We start from the raw sequence: 22,846 nt of genomic DNA on the forward strand, positions 1-22,846 counted from the left end.
GGGGTTGGCAATGAAAATGTGTGCTTTTTGTTTATGAAAAAAAAAAACATTGGCACAAACGAATGATATTTTTTATGTTACTTGAAGAAGCATACGATTAGAGTACGAAACAAAAAAAAAAACCGTTGCAATGCTAATGTTAATGTGTGAGTAACATATTTTAAAAAATAACAAAATCATATCAAAACATAGAAAATGTAATTAAAAACATTAAACCAAAACAGTAAACACAAAATTAAGTAGCATTAAAAATAAGACTAATAAAAAACACATTAAATACACACAGTACACACCAGTGACGAAGAAGGTAAGGTACGAAGGAGCAATGTGAAGGCGTCAATCGAGTAAAAAAAAATCAAACAAACTAGCAGCGCACACTTTGATGTTAATCAATGAGTTCGTGTTTGTGGTGATTTCATGTTTTCTGCAACGACACGCCAGGATGGAATAGCCTGTTCAATAAAAGGATCCCATCACTTCGCACTGTTTGTAGGAATGTTGTTCTTTCCCGGTAGTAAAATTAAAATGACGCTTTGAAGCCATTCGTACATCTGTTCACTACACTACGTGGCAAAGCTTACGCGGCCCATTTCGATGTTGAGTAAGTGTTCATATGTTCACTAAACAATGGAGACGCCTTGTATCTCACGTCCGAGCAAAGAACCGGGCGCCTCCATCAGCCCACTGTGATTCGGTACAAATGCATGATGTGTAAAGCGGCTAATGCATGGTTCGTGTGTGTAATGATCATAACGAGCAATCAACAGTCATTTCTTTTATGCCATAAATTCCTCCTAACACACGACTACTTCTAAATGGCGTGTTTTTGTACACACAGACACTGTGTCTCTCTCGCTCTCCCTCGGTTCGAAAGCTATCTCATCCTTTCACCTTGCCGATGGTGATGCCTTTCCACGCGCTATGAAATGTACAGGGAACAGGCGGCAACACAACACAATACATAACACAACAGCAACAAGAAACAAAACGGTACGATTTTCAAACGAATGGTTATGGATGGTGTTTGCGAATATGTGCGCGAAGTGAAGGAACAGTCTGATGTTGTTGGTTTTTTTTTTTCTATTTCACTTCCAAACCACCTCGGTTCGCCCGGTGGTAATGGGACCGATGGAAGACCCGCATGGCTGTAGACGCTATTCACAGTATCACGCTGTCACCCTGTAGCGTAACGGAGGGATAGGAGAAATGTTATTACCTATGGTAGACGCGGTTGCCCGTTGCTGTAGTCGCCGTTGGTTGGTGATTCACAGCCACTGGTTTCGCACCGACCAACGGTACAATGCCCTTCGGATCACCGGCTCCCTTCGACAGTAAGCCTCCTTTCGATTGCTTCTGATGAGGTTGTTGTTGAGGCTGCTGTTGCTGCGGTTGTTGCTGAGGTTTCAGGCTCAGCGGGAAGTTGTTGTAGGAAGAGCGATGCTTGAGCGACTCCAGATTGGCGGAGGAAGACTTGCCGATCGGATAGTTACGCACGATGTTGTAGAAGTTGCTGTCGGACTGGCGGAAAAACCCGCCCACCTGCTGCAACTGCTGCACCGAGCCGGATGAGCTGGAAGTTTTAAGAAGACCACTGCCACGAGTGCCTGGCGCGGGTTCCGCCTGCCCAACGACGATCCCACTGATCGGTGCACTCTTGCGGAAGTTACGCTCGAATGGATTATTCCCACGGACGGAGCTCCGGGCAATGACCTTCGCTACTGTACTGGTAGGAGAGGAACTTATCTTCGGTTTGGCCAACCGGATCGGATCGGGATCGTTCTCGTCCGGGCTACTGGTGGCACTGTTGTTCGTTGTGCCGTACGCCGACCCGGAAGCAAACCTTTTCCGCCCAATGTTGGGAGTTAGGAACGGCACATGGTTGACCCGCTCGCCCGGCAGCACTGTCGGAATCGTGCTGAGAGAGTTTATCTTCGTTAGATTGGTGCCGCCGAGCGATGGTCCACCATTCGTTGCGGTTGACGTCGCCGGATCATCATCGATACCGATGTACCGTGTATAGCCTATCCCGGATCGCTTCCGGTACACCCCACTGTGGAACGAGCTGCGCATCTGGAAGGGTAGGAACCGATTGGCGAGCTCGATTCCACTGACCATGCCCGGTGGTGATAGCTGACAGGAGGACGGTGGTTTAGACTCATCCGAGGAGCTCTTTTCTTCCGCCTCAAGCTGTCGTCTGCGGCGCACCAGCACATCGTCCGATTCATCACCGGCCGTTAGATCGGTCAGGGAGCGCATTTTTGCAAAGCTGAACCTTCTCGTTTCGAAGTCCCGCTTCGACTGTAGCAAGTCTACCGGCGTGTGGCCGAACTCGCGCTCGTACGCCGAAAGGTTGCCGAGCGATTTCATGCGGCTCAGGTTCATGCCGGGCGTAAGATGATGCTCATCCGTTACGTCCGCTTGGAGGAATCCGTCCGGTTGGTCCATCTCTTCATCCGAGAACAAGGTACCCTTCGGAACGGCCAAATTGTTCATGCTCTTGATCTTGATCAGCTTGGCCAGCGGGATCTCGGACGTGGGCGTACCGAACTCCTCCACGCCCGACTCCGTACGATCGTCACTGCCACCGCCCTCATCCTCCGACAGCACCGTCACGTCCGGCGTGACAAACACGTCATCGCCCGAGTCGGAGTTCGGGCTCTGGGGTATGCGCAGCTTCATGAGCAACCGGTTCGCGGTCATCATCTGCTGCTTCGTTGGGTTGATCTTGGGCCTCCCATTGCTGGCGGTGTTGTTGCTGCTACAGCTGCTGCTGTTGCTGATACCGCTGGTGAGAAGGTTCTTATTAGCGATCGGAACGAATCGGCTAGCGCCACCGTTAACTAAAGACTGTGCGGTACTACTACTAGTCGTGGTGGATGTGGAGCTGGTGGCCGGCACCACCGTCAGCACCGTGCCCGGTTTGCCATGGTAAACCGTTGCCGTCGCCGGACGGAACCTTTTTGTCGTTGTTGATGTTCGTTTCAGTATGCGTTGTATGTAGTTACACGGTTTCGCGTGTGTGTGTGTAGGTGTGTGTGTTTGTGTGACAATTGGCGTTCACAATCGTCACGGCCCCCGCAAAAAAATGCACCGAAAATGCATCGGTTTCGGTGTGGTGTTTATGTATGCATTTGTGCGTTTTGTAAGTGTGAGTGTGTTTCAAACACAACAACCACAGAACGGTATAGTGTAAGGTACGGTATAATTACGGGCACACGTATTTCCACATCAGCGCGCAATCGGTGTCGCAAAAAATAAAATTAAAAAAAGGAAATCGGAAACAGGACAGGAACATGAGGATGGGGTGTGGGAAAAAAGGGAAGAAAAGAGAGAAAAAAAAAGAAATAAAAAACGGGAACATAGCGCAATTCTAAAAACGGACTAGAACTATTCACTATCCTACACGCTTGGCTGTGATAGCAAAAGAAAAAACAAACAATAAGGACACCAGTAAACACGCGGAGCGGATGGTGAGAGGGGGACTAGAGAGACAATTAAGGAGCACACTAATGAGGAATGGGAAGACAAGCTAGAAAAGGGGCGAAGAGCACTGAGTAGGGAGCCCCCGTGAGGTGGAGCCACAGCTAAAACATGATGCCTAAGACAGATAACACTATATGATGCGATGGGAAAGACAGAGCGAGAAAAGGAAAGAAAAACTATCTAAGAGCAGCTATGGATAGCGGAAAAGCTACCCGAGCTACCCTGCCGCTAATGAAAGGAGCGTTCCACAGCAAGCCGGCATTCCTTTGTGGAAGGTCCTTGAGAAATTAATGTAAGAAAGGTTCGCACCAGCACACACATTGAAAAGGTTTAAAAGTGTAAAAGTGAAGCGCATTTCGGCAGGATTAAACACGGATAGAGAAGGATCTGCTGTGATGAAGCTTTTCTTTTGTTTAATGAACGCTCGTTCGTGCTTCTGTTTAATTACAAGCGTAATTGAGGAGATCGTTATTATTGTCTTTCAAACAACTTTGGCATGAGTTATATTTCGAAGGCAAACTAGCTGGAACTCTACTTGTTCGTTCGCACACCAAGATTCGCAAGAGTTTCGTGCGGGGATGCAATTTGTATCGTTCCATTCAACATGCTTTTGCCAATTTAAAAACACACCTGCCACTCGGCTGAGAAGGATTATTTATTCTTGGAAGAGCAGACTACTTTATGACTCTTTTTTATGAGATATACGTTCCCATAAGCAATATTAAAATGCGGACCATCCTTCCAAGAAACGTGCGTCAAACTGACCACCGCTTGATACACTTCGAAGCGCTGGCTGGGTAATGCTCCCTTTGTGTGTCTTTAGATACACTTCGTTCCTCACATTAGGGCGTATCATTATTGCAGACGCGCAAACACATACACACATTCAAAACTCACCGACATCAAAGGTGAATAACACCGCTAGAAGGCATGCAGCGCTACTGGTTTGAACTAATCGGTACAAAGAACTGCGCTGTGACCGTAACGCGATGCCCTAAGCTTATCGGTAAAGATCAAAATCGCCATAGCGTGAAACATTAGCATTAGAAAGGGGTTGTAGGTACGATAAAGTTGCCCCTTTCGGCGTAGATATTAAGGGGGTTTGCTTTCATTTCGCTTACTGCTTCACTTATTTCTTCAAGATATTATAAACTTTTGCGCAAAGGAACCAAAGCATTAGACGTTTTTGAAACCTTAAAACTCTAAATCACCCCAACAAGGGTCACTTGAGCTCTACAATACGATGGTGAAATAATCGATTAGACAGACAAAAACTGTTTTTTTACATTTTTTAATTGCATTTGTGAAAAAAAAACCCGCTGTTGAACATTTGAGAATGTTTATCCATTAATATGAAAAATGATCTCTTATCGGAGAGCTTCCACTGTCTGGGATTGACCATTAAATTGAAATTCATGCCGCGCTTGTTTCTGACCTGACCCGCTTTTCTCCGCCGTCTGCGGTTATCGCGATGCGATATTATTTTTATGATTCGGCGGCTCGTTAGGGCGGCTACTCCTTCGCATGCTTTAGGTAAAGCAAAATGTTCGCCAAAGACAACGATCTGTTGCAAAATCACGCACAGTCTATAAAGTGACCCGGGTTTGGTTATTAAATTGCACCATTTTTCCTCCCTCAAAACTAGATACAGAACGGAGGCAAAAACTCTCTACACTGGTATTAACAGCAAAAAATAATAGCTCAGTTTTGATTAAAATTCGTTCGGAAGAATTTTCCTTTACACACATTTGCGGAAAACTGCTAACCAATTAATTTTAAAACAGTTTACCACGAATTCGACTTAATCAAACTGAGTTCATCGGAATCTATCTTGTTGGTAGACATGTTCTGCACTCCTGCACATCCCTATTCGAATCAATAATTTCGCAGAACAGTGCTACAAATTCTATAAATAATGCTACAATGAACAATGTCAGACACATTATTTGGACCAATTCGGGCAGAAATTGAAATGACAGACAACAGATTCTCTTATTGCCGCATGACTGCAGATGTATTCTTCGTCAGACATCGTTTCGAATCGAAGATAAAACCATAAAGTGGAAATAGAGATACACACACGCAACACTCGCTAGCTTGCACGATTCGTATGACTGTGGTTAGTCGCATCCTTGTCGAATCATAAAAGGAATTAAAGGTTTCATACAAACAGCACCATGGTGGTGGCGGGGATTGGTTTATTAGAATGGGGTTCGATTTGTTAGTCACGTTCTACTGGATGATGAGTTCATGAGCTCAAATAATAGTACATTGTTAAGATTGAAAACTATGTGGTAAATAGAAACGTTAGTCCACAATAATACAGCCATTTTGTATTGTTAGTAGATGATATAGTAGAATAGAAAGTTACTTGTCGGACAGTCGGAAGGATTTAAACAGTACATACAAAAATAATCACGGGGAAAAGGGAATATACACCATCCATCGATTCAGTTTCGAAAGAAATGCACAGGAAAACGTCTAACGATCATTTCCACGGAGAAGAGAACAATACACTCAATGATGTTGAAGTGGAAATAAAATAATTAGCCAATATAAGGATCTTACAACAAGCAAGAAAAAGAATTCAACATCAAAAATATTTAACAAAAGATTTTAAAAAAGGTACAAAACTCAGCATTTAGTACATTAAGGGCAATCGAAATCGTACCGCTTTTCGATTCTCCGATAAAAACGGGGTAAAAAGAGATTAAAAAGGGCAAATCTTTCATTTCCCATTACTCAAATCGATAACACATTATCCAAGGGAACTTTATCGTGAAGAAGGATTACTAAAAAGGGGAAAACTATTACAATTTGTGGAAAAATTACTAATAAAACCGAAATGAGCTACGGGTGTTTTCCTTCTAGCCAAAATTGATTGCACACCTCGACAACGTAAAAGTAAACTACGGTACACATGAAAACCAGAGAAAGAAAGAAACTGAACGTACGGTATTCGGCAATCTGATTGAAAATAAAACGTCGCTTACCTCTGGTGACCCGAATCCCCCTCGGAGCTTTGCCTCGAGTGTTGACTGTGGGAGAAGCTGCTGTAACCGGAGCCTTTGGACATCTGGTAACAATGAAAAGAGAAGAACAAATCAGCTTGCAACCGGAACAGATTGAGATAGATAAAAGCCATCCACACTTACTTGACTAGTATTGCTCGAGTTGCGCGAATGACCTAATTCCATCGCACCGGGTACGGTACCAACGGTCGGGACTACCTGGCTGCCGGGCACATTGCCAGCCTGCGGTGCACCGACACTGATCGGTAGCGATGCTACGAGGGAAAGATTCGACTGGAAGTCCAGCAGGGACGATGGCGGTTCGGAAGATTCAGAGATACCGGAATCGGTAATGATAAACGACTGCGGGTCCAGGTCGATCGACTGTTGGTGCTCTGAAAATTGAACCGAAGGACGTAAAGATGTTAATATGGCCGGAATAGAACCGCTGCCGGTCGCTGGTACCTATCGTCGTCGGAAGACCCTGCGTGGGGGGCTTCTTCTTCTGCAGCGAATCGAACCCGGACGCAATGGATGCGGCCGATGGATCTTCTTTGGTAGTAACGCGCGTTACGACGGGTGTAACGACGGGACCGACCGTCGCCATCGCCGGATCGGTGGGCTGTAGTCCGAGTGCTAGGTTGTCCTGTGGTAGGGCAGTCTTCGATTTCGGACTGGGAGAAGGACTACAACGGGAAAATAGGAATACATTAATGGAAGGCAGAAAACGCAACGCTTTAGCAATACTTACACTTTAAACAATATATCACCCTGAATCATGTGCATACGTAACGACACGTTCAGCATGGAGTTGTCCTGCCGGTGTCGTGCGTCATATCCCTCGAGCAAACACTTGCGCGACGTTAGGCCGGAACCGGCAAACTCTGCCAGATTTAGATCCGTAAAGCCTAGTTTCTGCGGAAGCACGTCCACAGCACAACCGAACGGAAACATTAATAGTCGTACGGAACGGGACAGGAAGCGATTGTAAACGATGCGATACGGGACTTACCTGGTAACTCCTGCCACCCTTGATCTCTTTGCGCACCGATATCCGTACGGTGCAGGGGTCTAGCACGCCGGTCGACGCATTCGACGTCATTTTGCAGGGAAACTCGAACTTCTGACCCCACTTCACGGTGTGGTTTTTCACCTCCTCCCTGGCGTTGAAAGAGATAGACCAAAAAGACAGACGGACGGTATTAGAACACAAAATTGGATTAAATTGAGCTTATTTGTATTGAAGCCGTTATTCGCGCAATGGCTTGGCGATAGAGAAACAATTTGTAGGAACATGATCCTTGACATGTTACATTTAAAATTCTGGTGCATTAGAACGTTCTTCTAATCTACAAACGTCATAAAGCCATACATTACTGTTTTCAATCAATAATTCAAGTTCGAAATTGTTCCGTTCCATTAAATGAAAGTGGCCTACAAAATTCCACGCAACAATTTAACCATCTGAAATGTCCAACACATTTGCGTTAGACGTTGAACAGCAGCGACTTTTTCCCAAACACGGAAACATTGTCCTTCGTGTACTGCTGTTTGAATCGAGATAAAAACGACCTACTTTGTAGCGTGGCCACCGGGACAAGGTTGACGGTTTCTCTGTCACGTCGCGAAACCTCGCAGAGTAGGAAGTACGAATGTTGCTTTTTTATCGTTACCATTTCAACCAACGACAGGCCAGTCTTGAGAGCAGCAAACTGATAACGCATCGGCGGTGTCTTGACAGAAGGAAACATTACACCGCTCGGTGGGTCAAAAATAAACAACAGAAACTTGACCGATAAGAAACGCCGCTCGGTGGGAAAATGGTAACACATTTCGTCTGTACCACATATAACAGCACTTATGGTGCACAGTTGATGGAATTTGCTTTTTGGTGTATATGTGCAACCTACGCCGCACGTGTGACGCACACGGCTTGCTAGCGCTCGGGCCGCTCGATGCAACAAGCCGCTGCACTACACCGCACCACAACCTTGAACGTGTGGTGAAGTCAAGCTCAGGTGCGGGGACACATTTTATCGTTTGGACATTATTGATCGCGCCCCGTTACAATGTCCATGCAAGTCCATGGTCGTGGGCATGGCGGATTGATTTCCAGCACCGTACATTACCAAATGAAATCACGAAGTGTAGCGAGAGAAAAAAAAAGCTCACACACACACATACACCAGCGACAACGTGCTCTAAATGGCTAAATTCTATTTCCATCGAATGAAGCATAAAATGACAAAACAAAAATCGAGATGTACGAGGGGGTGGAAATGACTCTCCCGAGAGGATGTCGATTGAAAGCCCTTCTTTCGCTCGGTACTTCCACCAGCCGGTACCGCCCGGCAGTCTGTCTGGGCGAGAGAGCGTATGCAATTAGTTTGAACATCAACCGAGGTTCGTGCCGCGCCATGGGAAGCCAAACAAAGGCAATCTACCCGTGGTACACTTGCCACCCCATCAAATGGTGGGAGTTGGTTGAACATGGAAGATAATAGTAAATCACAGCAAATTGTTCGATGTCGCTCACGTTTAAAGGAGTTTGCTATAATGGTTTTATTTTAACGATTTGATGTGAAACAGATGTAATAAAACATTGACAGATCAGTTTGATTAAAGATGCACCAACAAAGCACATTTTGATATTTTGCATGCTTTTATGAAGATGAATGAAGATAAATCAGCCGAGTACCGAGCCGGGTGCTAAGGTGCCCTTTCACTGTTCGGAGAGGGAAATGTCTCCGAAGTAATGAGAATTGTAATTTACATTAAGATACCAATAGATTTAAGCCTAGTTTTTCTTAATGAATAAAAAAAGAAAAAAAATTAATAAATAAGAAATGTGAGAACATTTTTTAGAAAACATTTCCTAATTCATTTTCTTTTTTCACTCATAACACACTATTTCAAAGTGGTCCCACCAATCCTACTTAACACTGTATTGTTGCCGTATGGACGGGGATTAGTATAACCATTTTTTTGCATGTTGAAAATTAAAATTAATATAGAAGGTCTTAAAATTGTGGTAATTTACTTAAGTAAAAAAAAAAACAACTCGAGTTGGTGGTAAAGAGCTTCGAAGAAAGTTAATATTAGTTAATATTCCAACGCAGTTATTTTTTTTCAATTATCGAAAGGAAGGTATTTCAACTTACATACAGGTACGTGAAAGTGAAATGTTCGTACCGCACAACTTAATCCTTTTACGGATAAGTCATACGTTAACCATTCCGGATCACCGCTTAAACTCATCCAACCACGAACGTGACACGCACAGCAATCAAGCCTGAAGCAAGGAAGCAAATATATGCCGTACCGCAACACACCAAGGGTTAGCTGTTATTTTTTCACCATTGTTTTCCCTTGCCTGTCTGCTATCAAATTTGTAACATCGGAATGAATTCAAGAAAAAAGTGCACCACAAATTCATATTCGCCCGCCCGTTGGGTGTGTGCGGTCGTGCGGCAGCAGCGCGCTATCGTGTGGATGTGTTTAATTCCATTTGATTGACTTACATTTCATCGACTCGACTAATGGCCAGAAATGTAATGCAATGCGGCTGTACGACGGAAGGAAATTAGAAATGGAACTCGACCAGCACACACAACACACACGAGTTGCACCACCCGGCCATACGAGCGCGTTGTGTAAAGGTTATGCTGCAGGCAGCAATGGGTTGCCCCGCAGGGTGCTCCGATGTCATAATGGGGCATGCATTAATTAATGTGCAAGGGCACGTGCGTTTATTCATTCATCCATTTGCTTCAATTTGTCACTTCCGTTTCGACTGTTACTGCCCGCAAACTGGGCCGGGTAGCTGGTTCAGCAAGCGCAAGCGTGTATTAACCTCACGAACCTTTCTACCTTTCCCACCTTTAGCTGCTTTCCATCACGTTTCCAACCGCTCGTACCACCGGATCGAAACAGTGAAAAGCGAAAACCTATGACCTTTTTGGAGACTGTTTGTCAGCCGAGCTGTCGGTGTGCGTTGTGCGTGAACGGCGATTTGTACATTGGCCGTGATTTATATGCGCCCAGCGCCAGTGCTCGCTTTTCCGTGGAAAAAGCTGATCTGAAATTGGTGTCATGTAAATACTAATAAACTCCTATCTGCACTTTTGTACCGTTACAGCGCAAACAAACCCATCAAATGGTGGAAAAGTACAACATTTTTTCAAAGCAACACAAGGCATGGACGGGCATAAACCGATGGGGACGAGGGGGAGTGGGAATAAAAATCCATAAATCACCCTGGGAAACGTACCAATTCCGTGGCAAAATGTCACCGAAACGGGGCCCGAAAGGACAACGATAGAGTGATCGACGGTGCAAAAGGAACCCGTACAACAAAACCACATAATTGGCCAACACGATGTCGATATGAAAATCGAATAAATTTCCGTCAACGTGTAGCGCAACTCGCGGGAGGTGCCCTTTGTGCGGTGTAGGGCGGTGCAAGGACAAACGACGATGATGGCAAACAAATATCAAAAACGTCCAAAAGAAACACAACACCTCCATCGAACCTGTTTGTGTAGCCCACCGATTCTTTTCCCGTTGAACTCCGCCTCGCTACGGTCAGTGACTTTTCCCCTTTGGTTGTGACACGCACGATCGAAATGGAGCATAATTTAATAGATGCTTGTGGCGGTGTCTAACCCGCGGCGGGGTTTTCCCGAATGTTCGGTGTGAATGTGTTGAATCATTGCTTCGTTGACATTTCATGAAAAAGGTGTATGCTCAACAATGGCAGGAAAAAAAGGCGGTGATGGGATCATTGAACAGTGCTGGATCGTTTGTAAGTGGGTAAGAATTCAAGAACACGGGCGAACAACTGACAAGGACAGTAGGTGAGCTAAACCACAAAAGCTCACGAACCGAAAGATAATTGCTTCCAAGCGCATTAGCGTGTGTTAAAGTGTCACGCAATGTTTTCATTCGTATATCGGGGTGTAAAGCGTGTTCGGAAATACACAAATAAATTACTAACTCTTGCAAAGCGAATCGTAATAAAAAACTGTGTTCAATCCAACGAATCCTGCTTAAATATTGTGAACAAACAGTGGAATAATTTGTAAATTTATTGTAAATTAATGGTGCTCTTTAGAATCTTTAGAATATGCTGAGCTTATCATTAATTCGGAGCAATGAACTGTAGGAAATGAATCACCCTGTACTTGCTGACGAGGCAGTCTAGATTGGGAACTGTACTCGAAAGAGTGTAAAACAATAATTGAACTTTCTTTTCTATCATCCTACAGTACTTATGTAGATTGCTTTTGAACAGATTATTAACAATTCAATAAAACCATTGTAAATCATTTTATTTAAAACAAAAATTATTAAACAAAATTATTAAAAAAAGAAGCATGGACATTGTTTTTTGGATAAGGTCCACAAAAAAAACCTACCTTAGTTACAAAGAAATAACAGCACGAAGCTGGAATGAAAATTTAAGTCGAGCTCATTATGTTTATGCGCCTTTAAATATATGCATCGTAACGAACTGATCGGTCCTCGTCTTTCAGCGATTAGGCAAACTTTTTTGCCCGAAACTAATTAATGTGAAAAGTTAGAATTCCACTGAGGATACACGTGTACGTGCAACACGGCGAAAGTAATAGCTTGGTTCAAGCGCTTCTCTCTAACGAGTCTGCTTCTGCTTCGCCAATTCCCTCCTGAGTGATGAAGTTTTGCACGCTATCGATCACAAAACGCAAAAGTTTACTAATGAATGACGTCACTAATCGATGTTTTATGGCACTAGCCGGTACCGGATCCGGGTGGAGAGGATCTAAACACTGTGACTTTACAGGTTGAATATCATTAAATCATCGTTTGGGACGGATTATTGTGCTTTTTTCTGTTGCTAGCCGCAAAAGCGCTCCAATGCAGGAAGAATATTAAAAATGCTCCATTGCAAAAGTGGGGAATTGTGCGCTAAACATCGTTCGCGGAACAGTGGGAAGCTGCTGTAATATTGACATCGAATTTCAAATGCATCAACTTCCCACACAGCACAACTTCAGCGAAGCCACAACAAAAGTTTAACTTAACATCCCACAGCTGTGCGGAGGGTGCAGCAGCAGCATTGAGTACACACGACACTAACACAACCCCGCACAGAAAGCGGGTCCGGAACGTCGCTAACGACCAGCAAGTAAACAGTCGCGTGAAGGAACAGTGTCATCGAGTTAAGAAAAGAGTCTTACGCCATTACGCCGGCTTTCGGTAATGCTAAAGCTTTCACACCGGGTCACCAACGAGCGCGCATCGTCTGTTGTTTTCAAACAGTGATTCATCGCAACGTTGGTAAGTTGCTGGGAGATCAGAGGTGATATGTGCAATTCCGATTGCATGCCAACCAGAACTGTAATAGAACAGCGAACGGGGAACTCCTTCCTTTGTGCGTTTGTTTATCGTGCATTCCGTTCGTACTGAACAGCGGGTAGATATATAAATAGGTAACAGGGAATGGCCATTGCCACGGTGGATTAAAACCAGCACGCTCATGGCAACGATTCAAGTTGTGGCATCATCCCACCGATCAATGACACTTCTGTTCGATTGGTGAAAATTAAAACACCCTAGACAGCAAGATATACTAAACTTCCTCTACATTTGTTATCTATTCGTATTACTGTTAGCCTCAACAAAATTTTTAACAATACTTCCTTTATAAACTTAGATATTTAATTGTTAATTTATTACCATTGCTCTAACAATATCCGCCCAAACAGACAGCGATCAAGTTAAGCACACCGACGTCCGAATCGAAGTGTTTGTGTTGCACCGTTGGCTATCACCACGTGATACCATGGTTTCTCATATTTGCATATTTATATTTGCTCCCCGCCTCTGTCACGCAACCCAAACAGCATTGAACTTGAGTGCGGTGTGCGGTATGCCTTCCCGGATGTACGCACTTTTTCATGGAGCTGGGACGAACTTGAAACGTTCTTCGTCACCGGAATCCCCTTCCCCAAAGATGCAAACAAACTAAACTCTCCCACTACACCACGTACGTCCCAACAAGTGGCGTGAAGTTCATCAAAATGGACCATCTTAAATGGCGCACCATTGGCCATCTCTTTCGAAACGGCAGTGCCGGGTGCGCTCGTTAGTGATGCAAAACGACGACGAAGGCTACGGTATTGTTTCTATCGCTGACCGGAACCAACGGCCTTGTAAGTTGTAGCTACAGGCTAGTGCGAAGCTTAGTAACAGCTAGTGGAACGTACGAGACATCAAGGGAAAGACCGTGACCAGCTGACGAGGGTCAAAAGGTACAGCAGCGCAGAGTAGTGCGCCTATTGGTGGGAGATCTCACGTCTATCACGTGTATTGTCTATAGATGCTTTGGAATGACATCAAGTTGCTGTTACGAGAACGTTTTGGACTCGAAGTTCCAATAGAAAAAAGAAGGTTTGTAGTAATATTTATACTTTAAAAACGTCCAGAAACAAATTGTACTTCGATCAACTGTTACCAAACCTAACCTCAATTTGAATAATTAAAAACAGACTGAACGACATCAACTTTAATTGTTTGGGCCCTCGTTGGACTCATCAACCTGCAACCTTGTAGCAATTAATTTTGGTCTCTCTTGACATTTGCCAAAATGTTGACCTTCAACAAAACTATCTACTAAACTGTAACCTCAAGGCACTCCCAACCCATCCAATGCAGGCCGTCATCATGAATACGTAATTTGCACCACCACTGACGGAAGTGGTAAAGTGCAATGTCAAGAGGATTAAAATCCTTCACCATCGCTGTGACACTCGTTTGCCCTCCAAGACAAGCGATGGGTGCGCTAAAAGGGGATGCAAAATGCTAGATTCCACATCGCTGTTAGGAGATACAGCTGGAACTCAAACACGGAATGCACGAATGCAATTTATCACTATCTGCTACCATCGAAATCGAAGGTTGTGTCCGATTGTTGCACAACAACTAATCCACACGCTTTACGCCACAGGGGGATAAAGGAGCGCTGGCCATGATGCGTGAAGGTGGTTAAATTCATATCCACTCGGAAGGCTAACAGCCAGCGCTATCACACACATTAGCCGGTAGCAATATTCGCTTTATAGCACCGAATCTTTTGCACTCATCGCTGAGGACGATCAGTCCATTGCGTTGGACGCGAATTAAAGTTTATTATTTCACATCGTGGTGCGAATGCTCATTTCTTTGCCACTTCCTGTGGAACAATATTACATTGAGCGTATTTTACGTCGATTTTCGAGTAAGAAAACGGGTTTGCCATCAAGGTTGGAAGATGGAAACGTGTGTTTATCGAGGGTATAAAGTTGTGAGCAGAAAGCGAATCAAAACACAGATAAAAATTTATCGCACTTTTAAGAAAATGGAGAGTAAAAAAGGAGAAAAAACAGCTTTACGCCTGATTATGATAGTAAAATAGCAGATGGTTGCAAAACTTCATTGTATGAAGTCGCTCATGGGCATCGTGAATTGTTGGTCTTCCACATTCAAGAAGCTTACCTAAAAAGAGAAGAAAAAAAAACAAATAAAGAATTAGTAATTTGATTGATAAACAATATTTATTTTATTTAATACTTTTAATTAATGTTCCAATTAATTTATTTATAAAATTTTCAACATTTGCCATAGCTTTAACACGTGTTCGATAATTGCTTCTCGTCTATGCTCTCGAAAGCCATGACGCCGACAGCCAACCATATGCAAAACACATTTCGCTTCTCGCAGAGACTAATCGCAACAGAGGCGCTATCGTTGGTTCTGGCTCTAGCCGATGGGAAAATTTCCCTTTTTGGCGACGCAATAAAACGCAGATGATTTATAGATACGGGGCTGCTACATGTCACTGACAACGGATTAAATAAACCATTTTTTCGGGTTCCACCGCAACGAAACGGAAGGAAACGCCTGATACACCGGGAATAGTGGATGGGAACGGGGCTGGCAAAGTGAATACAAAGCAGCTTCGCAAAATGGCCCAAACGATTTCTATAGCGCCAGTCTTTCAAACCCCATTCCACGAAGAATTCCCATTAAATTGTGTTCCATCCGATCGTTCTGTTCAGCATAACGCACACTGTCGCACTAGCGCTGGTATGCTAGTGCTAGCTAAATGACGCAGTTAGCATCCAACCCATAACACGTGAAGTACGGAAAGCGAAAATGAGAGATTTAATTTTACGCTTCGATTCGTGTAATAAGCGGAGAAGGTGAAGGAAAAATTATCTTGTAACAGATTCGTTACAAAGCCACGCATAAATTCAACAAACTACCGCATTTATGTGTGCAACCCCGTTTGTAAAAGGTTGACCTTATTGAGTGTTCGTTTTGATTTATCGGATTAGTTACCGGAATGATCCTCTAAGTACGGCGCTCACCGATAGCTCACCCGCCTTGATGCGATGTGTGGTCAATGATGCGGAAAACCAAGACGCCATCGGCAAACGGCTCAATCGAACCATTGAGTCTATTCGGGGTGGCTGATGACGTTAAATCACACTTGCCTAGTTGCGATCGTGTGACGCAACCTCATTAGTGGCGAGACAGTAGACGTAATGGCACAGCACAGCGTTGTGACACGTTGGTGATGAAATTGGGAGAAAAATGGTTCCCTTTTGGTGTGGATCTCTCGCTCGGTTTTGCGATCGCGTGTCTGGGTTTGTGTTTACCAGCGCAAACAGTGTAATGAGATCAGTAAAGCGAAGCGAAATATTCTTTACCTAATTGGAGATGCAATTCGCCGCAGCAAGACGGTGTTTTGTAACAGCAAACACCCAATAATATTTTAAGCCCATTATCCCTTCGGATCACAAGATCGTTTCCACTAATCAAAGCCCCAAATTATAAACAAACCACCACTAAAAACCCTCGACAACACCGAAAGCATTGTTTAAGTTATGAGGTGATCATTTCACATTCCACACGATATTTCACTTTCCGCAATGGAATGCGACGATGTACACCGCCGCGGATGGTGATGTCCGATTCACAGGGTGGACGCGAACGTGAAGCAGCACGAACACGAACGAACAGGGAAGATAAATATTTAACTAACCCATTTTCTGCCGAGCGCCATGAAAAAACGGCCGTGCCGGAATAACCGGCAAAGACCCGTGTTCCACGAAAAAGGAGTGCTGTTTTCTTGTGGGAAAAATGTGTAACCTTACAGGCCTGACTTTCTTAAGAAGCTGCCAAGAATATTAAAGTATGTTTCACTACTGACCCACATTTGCCGCGCCGTTGGAGAAGAATATGGGCAACAATTTTGGCGCATTTTGATTGGTTTGCGTGGTACTAAAACTATTTTTGACGCGCCCCAATCGATTGTACACTGTTGCGAAGATGATGTTGTGAAGGAGATGTTTAGTTTGAGACATCATGTGGAATTATTTCTTTTTTTGTTTTAAGGCAAAATGTGTAAAATAAAATACTATGAGACGTTCTAATAAAACCTTAAATAAATTATGACATTTTCATAAATTCGAATAAAGTCATAATGCTCTTAACGTATGTCTTCTAATTATTTGAATTGTTAGAGAAATCAGTTTTGTATCATTTAATTTCCAGCAACTGCACTAAATCTATAAAAAGCACTAGGAACTGCCCAACAAAACATGAAACATAAAACTGGATAGCGTCCCTTTCACTGGCGAAAACCCTGTTCTCCGAGCACTGCTCCACTTCTGAATGATTTATGAAAGTTGCCTTTACCAAACCCACAAAACACCCGTCAGCACGCGGGCTGCATCAAACATGATGCACTTATGTCTAATCGTTCGCCGTTCTCCATGGGATCCACCGAAACCATCGCATACCACGCGGTTGAAGCGCGGTGCGTTGAGGCACATCTCCACATCGAGAGTGCTCGCGACTTTTGATTTCACCAGCTCCATTCCGGGCAAAAACGGCACGCAATGCACCGCCATGGGGTGAGTGCAATCAGGCGATAAAACGTGCTCGCAATTCTAGTTATCTGTGTACCATTATCCCGCATGTACCATCACCTTGCCGGAGCGCTTTGTGCCGGGTTTATCAACACAAAAACCAACCAGCCCCTGATGTATTGGTGTGCCTGTCACCTCATTTCCGCTGCTGATGCGTCTCCGACCGACAGACGAGCGGGAAACCAACGGCAACAACAACGGGGAACGGCGATCTGGAGACGATTGTTTGAACAACTGCCGTGCTGTAGCTCCACTCCCCGTTTGATGCAGGAAGTCGTGCAACGAGCGGTCAGACACAAAAAAAAAACAGAGTATCGTCAAACAAAACGGGTAAAAGGTAGCTGACGTGATAACTCGAATGTCCACGTGCGGCCATATCGCAACAGTAGCCCCCCGTCCAGATCGTTCCCCTGGTAGACGACCTACTAGTCAACGTTGTATATCGTCGTCTATTTGTTCCGCGCACGGTTCCGCAATATCCGCCCCGAGGCAGTGGAACAAATGGACAAACACTTTCCATTGAGTGGGAGCCGCTCTCCCGGTTGTCTGTCCGGCGCATGTGACCATTTCGGTGTGGTAATTGATTTGAAAGATCGTTCAGATGCTCCGAAGTAGAAAACCATGTCCAAAGCAAACCCTTAAAATGGAGGTGACTACTCCATAAATCATTGAAGATCCTGTTCGACTGGCTTAATGCCCTAAACCAGAACCGGATACCCTGCCATAAACTGGACGGATGAAAGCGGTACAAAAATTCCAATGCAACAACCAAGAGGCGAGCTAACAAACTAAGCCATAAAGCGAGATTGTTTTAGCCCGTGTACTGATTCGTACACGTGAGCCGAACTCCAAATGCCGGATGCTCAATAAAACTGGGTGGGTCACACACTGCTCATATCACGAACCGGCGGTGAGGTGCAAATGCACTTGAAATGCATTGGTGCCAGAACTGTCATGGGATGTTCAAAACCCGAGACACCAAACGGAAAAGGTTTGTACGCCCCCAGGGTAATTAGTCGTTGGGTTAAAAAATGCCTGTGATTAAACGGGTTGCAGGTCGATAATGGGAGGCCATTTTTAATAACCACACAATGCACTCATATTAGGTTAGGTGCATTTTTTACGCGAAATGCTAGTGTTATTGATAGGGTAGCAGCGTTCCACCATGTTTGCTGGAACCGTTCTTGTTATTGTCCAAGTTTGTAGAACATTTTCCTTTTTATTACGTTTTTTATTCATCTTTTTTGTTCATCTTTTTGTATGTTAGTCTGGTACCGTTAGTATCAAATTACTGTCCAGTCTTTAAAACTTTCTTTTCTTGTTATGTTTTGATAACTTTTTAGCAAGGTTTATGTTTTTCTTATATACATATGTGATTTAATAAAGAATTCTATTTGTTTTTCGTTTCGTTTTGTTATTCTGCATAAATCTTATATTATTTTTTTCCTCTTTTTCATTTATTTATGTTTTAAATATTGAATTACCAATTTAACAAAAAAAAAACCCGCATTTATTTTCTAACTCACCGACTTGAATGAATCCACCATACTAAATACGAACGTCTATGCAAATCCTTCTCAACAAAAGCATTAATTTTCTCAGACCCTGTAACAAACACACAGCGAATGTAGGCGAGCTGCCGTGAACAGCACACGGCAGCAGGCCACGTGAGTGCTTTAATTTTGTACAACACAAGAAGTTAGTCCGGAAATCCCGGATCGGACAGGCAAATTCGATCGGTGAGAGATTTCATTTGACTAATTACGTTTGTTTGATACTGCTCTGCGGTATCGTTTCCCATTTTCACGTGCTAAATCACATTGTACTGTGCATCAAAGCCCGGATCACCAGTGCTGTTGCGTGGGGAAGTAGAGCAAAGCTCATAACGCCAGCGAACCTTAAACAGTGAGGGGTCAAGAAAAAAAAGAGCAAAAAGAAGGAATAAATGCACACAATTTTCCCTTCAACACAAATCACCCACGATCACGATCAGCGGCTGTACGGCGCGAAAGAGAGATGCCTGTCAGGGGCGGGTTGGTATAAGCGTTGCAATCGAAAGCGTACACGCGCGTTCGCACAACAATTAACTTTCGGGCGTAAGCGCACGAACGCTTCTCGCAATTGCGTGAGTAAAAATGTAAAGCAGAACACATTGATTTTTCTCGCCATCCTTTGGATCGCAGCGGCTATTGACTGACGGTTTGGGGTGGGAGTTGGAATTGAAACGTAAAATGAGAAGTGAGGATAAAATGAATGGGCAATAAAAAAAAGCTAATCGAACGTTCCCACTCGTCTCTTTGGTGTAAGTACTCTTAACAAGCCGTAATAACTTATTTAACAGAAATAAACTTTTTAATTGCAAACAAACAAAACAAGTCCACAACAAACTAAGAAAAATTACAAACGGAAAAGAAAACAAAACGTGTGAAGGCACTTCTAACACACCACTCTAAAAGCCCTACTTGAAAGGTCATTTAAGACGTCACTGGAGCACATTTAAAACCCGAAAAAAGGAACATGTTTTTCTTTTCCGACACCATAAATGGAACAGCAACGGAACGGAATTACATAAGTCGATCGTGTTTGGGGTGATGGCAAAAAAGGGGTACCATCTTTTCCACCGGTTTCGTTCTCCAGCTGTGTGAGTCCACAAAATGGTTCGCTTTTTGCACCGAGCGACTAAAACCGGGAACCTTCGACTCGACCGCAAGAAGCATTACGTCAGCAGGCACGGCAGCGATGATGACGTATTTGGAACTGTTATCGTGCTGTTCCGGTTCAGTCGACGATGTATCCGACAGTTTTCCTGCGTTCCTCAAACCAGTGCGCGCGCTAAAGGGACAAGGAAGCAATGGTTGGAAAACAGCAAAGAAATGCCCGATTTGATAACAAAGTGCAATATTATCGAGGCTAAATATAAAGCTGACACAAGGCAGTACGACAACTACGGCGCATTGACAAAAGCGACATCGTGTCGCTCATGGTGGTGTTGTCAACTCAACTGGAAGGCATGCAATTGCACACGCCAAAACCAAACGATGACGCTGGCAGGGAAAATGCACCGATCGCGGTGCATTGTGAAGCTCAATTTTCCATCATTCGTTTGTACGAAAGGGTTTAAGCTTTCGTAATTATGGGACAGGAGGAAAAAAAAAAAGATAAGCTTGGTTCCTTTGAAGGTAGAGGCGAATCGAACGAACAAGCAGCATAATTATTGGGCGTTGGGGCACGTGTGAACGGAGACACATTTTTTTTGCACACCTTCCAGAACGATACAAACGTGCGGAAAGCACCCAAGGAAGGAGCAAAGCAACAAACCAATAAAGCCAAAGCAAAACAACCCATTGCACAACGTTAGCAGCCAGCACTATAAAGTACCGAATCGCACAGTTATCGTAATCACTCCGTTAAGGTGCCCGGGAATGGGTGAGTTTTATCTTCGCTGCGAGCACACGATGACATTCGCAATGTGAAGTTGTGGCGTCTTTTTTTTTTTTGCTGTTGTTGCCGCTTTATTACCGTATTTTTCTTTTCATGTTTGTTTTGTTTGATGTCAATGCCAAAAAAGGGCTGCTGATTATCCCAAAGGTCGACAGCAGGCAGCCAAGGTCGACCTATCGGAAATGGCTCAATAATCATCGAGAAAGGTGGTGACACTAAACGTGTGATGATTTCGAGCTCGCAAGGTAACATACAACACAGCGTAGAATTCGTTTGATACGCCTTGTACCGGGACCGGTAGTGCGAATGATTGACAGGGTTTGTTTGCAAATGGAATTAAAATTGAGTTCCGTTCGCCTTGCAGAATAGGAATAGCGAATAGGTGGAAGGTAATACATTATACGACCCAGGTGTTCTACTGATAGAAGGTTGAGTGAGACTTGGGTTCGAAATGCTATTTCTGGAAGTGAATCGGCATATAAAGTAAGACAGTTCATTAAAGAAAGAATCTTATTTTTATATGCTTTAAACATGCCTAACACTAAAACTACCAAGCGTTTTTCATTGATGGTCGCTTTGTAAACAATTTCGATATCTTGGATTATACTTGTATACGTTTTTGAGTTCATACTACAAAAAAGATATGTAAAAGTCGTGCATTAGCTATGGTACAATTGTTTTACCCCAAAAATTAATGTATTGAAGATAATGCGTTCCTGTCAAAAAGGCTGATCCAGTAGTTCTAGTGTTAAATATCTAATAACACCACAACTACCAAGCTTTTTAAACGAATTTCACTCACTTTACAAACAATTTGAAAGACCTGTATTATGTTTTAATACGTTTGTGGAGTTGGTCATCGTAGGAAGTTATTTTAGAAGGATTGAATGAATTTAGAAATAAGTTAATACTAAACCGATGTCTGACAACTAATAATCATGCATCTGTGTTTTTACTATGCTTTTAACCATGTGAATTATTGTTAACATTGCAATTCTTTGATGTTTCATTTCCGCTACAACCCCAATCGTACATTCCTATCACTTTGGATGTAAAGTTTAATTTTACAAGTTGGCAAATCAGTTGAAGGAGACTTCATTGCAATAGAAATGTAATCCAGCATCAAACAAAATTTTACCCTGTCAAAAGAAGCCATAAACTAATAATGCCAAACACATGAAGAACCATAAAAAAGCCAAATCATTACTAATCTAACGACATTCAATACGCTTGGAAGCTACCACACCACGATATAAAATTCTTGTGACATTCGGGCGGACATGAGAAACACCCGAACAGCCCGTTCAACCGCAAACCCGTCTGTTGCTATCTGGTGCAGAGGTTAAATCACGTCCCAAAGACATCCGCAGTCGCGCCAATCCGCAACGCCAAACGCGTGTTGCCGTAACCGTCCGGTTACGACGGGGTGTTAACCGTATCGGATTACTGTCATTGATGGGCCAACCTGTCGAATCCGAACACACCACAACCACCCGGGGCAAGGCCAATCGGGTCCATCGGCCGAAATTTGCCAGCAACTGAAGCTCCAGTTTGCAATCCGTTTCGAGCAAGCTGCTGACATCTCCGGTCCGACCTGGTCCGGTGAATGACCGAGTTGCTAATGTTGTGTTCCCTTGGCGAAGGTTGTGATCACTTGGTGACGAACACTCAGAAGGACTGAAAGAGACGTGTGTGGCCTTTTCTTTTTTTCCCAATTGCTCACACAAAAAGCTTAGAATGTCACAGGCAGCATAAAGAGCAACCCCCATAATCATTATTCTAAAATCCACTGCACGGTAACGGACAGCGTGAAGCACATGAACATAAATTGTCCAAAAAGAACTAACGGGAAAAAACGCCGATCACCGATGGTTTCGAACAAACCGTCTGGTTGTGGTGCTCGTGGCTAAGAATAGCGTGCCGCACTTGTCGGCAAACGGAGGAAAGCGAACCGCC

At 43.9% G+C, this 22,846-nt stretch overlaps 1 protein-coding gene across 1 annotated transcript in view; it reads right to left on the minus strand.

Moving 5' to 3' along the window:
- LOC128711416 (serine-rich adhesin for platelets) overlaps positions 1 to 22,846 on the minus strand; it is a 34,123-nt gene that overhangs the window by 4,042 nt on the left and 7,235 nt on the right. Inside the window, exons 2-7 of the mRNA XM_053806288.1 lie at positions 7,507 to 7,654; positions 7,246 to 7,409; positions 6,960 to 7,180; positions 6,639 to 6,889; positions 6,477 to 6,559; positions 1,217 to 2,956 (exon numbers count right to left, since the gene is read on the minus strand). Coding sequence (XP_053662263.1) covers positions 1,217 to 2,956; positions 6,477 to 6,559; positions 6,639 to 6,889; positions 6,960 to 7,180; positions 7,246 to 7,409; positions 7,507 to 7,654 — 2,607 coding nt within the window. The remainder of the gene's footprint in view (positions 1 to 1,216; positions 2,957 to 6,476; positions 6,560 to 6,638; positions 6,890 to 6,959; positions 7,181 to 7,245; positions 7,410 to 7,506; positions 7,655 to 22,846) is intronic.

Source organism: Anopheles marshallii, chromosome 3 (genome assembly GCF_943734725.1).
Source record: "Anopheles marshallii chromosome 3, idAnoMarsDA_429_01, whole genome shotgun sequence".
Classification (NCBI taxonomy): domain Eukaryota; kingdom Metazoa; phylum Arthropoda; class Insecta; order Diptera; family Culicidae; genus Anopheles; species Anopheles marshallii.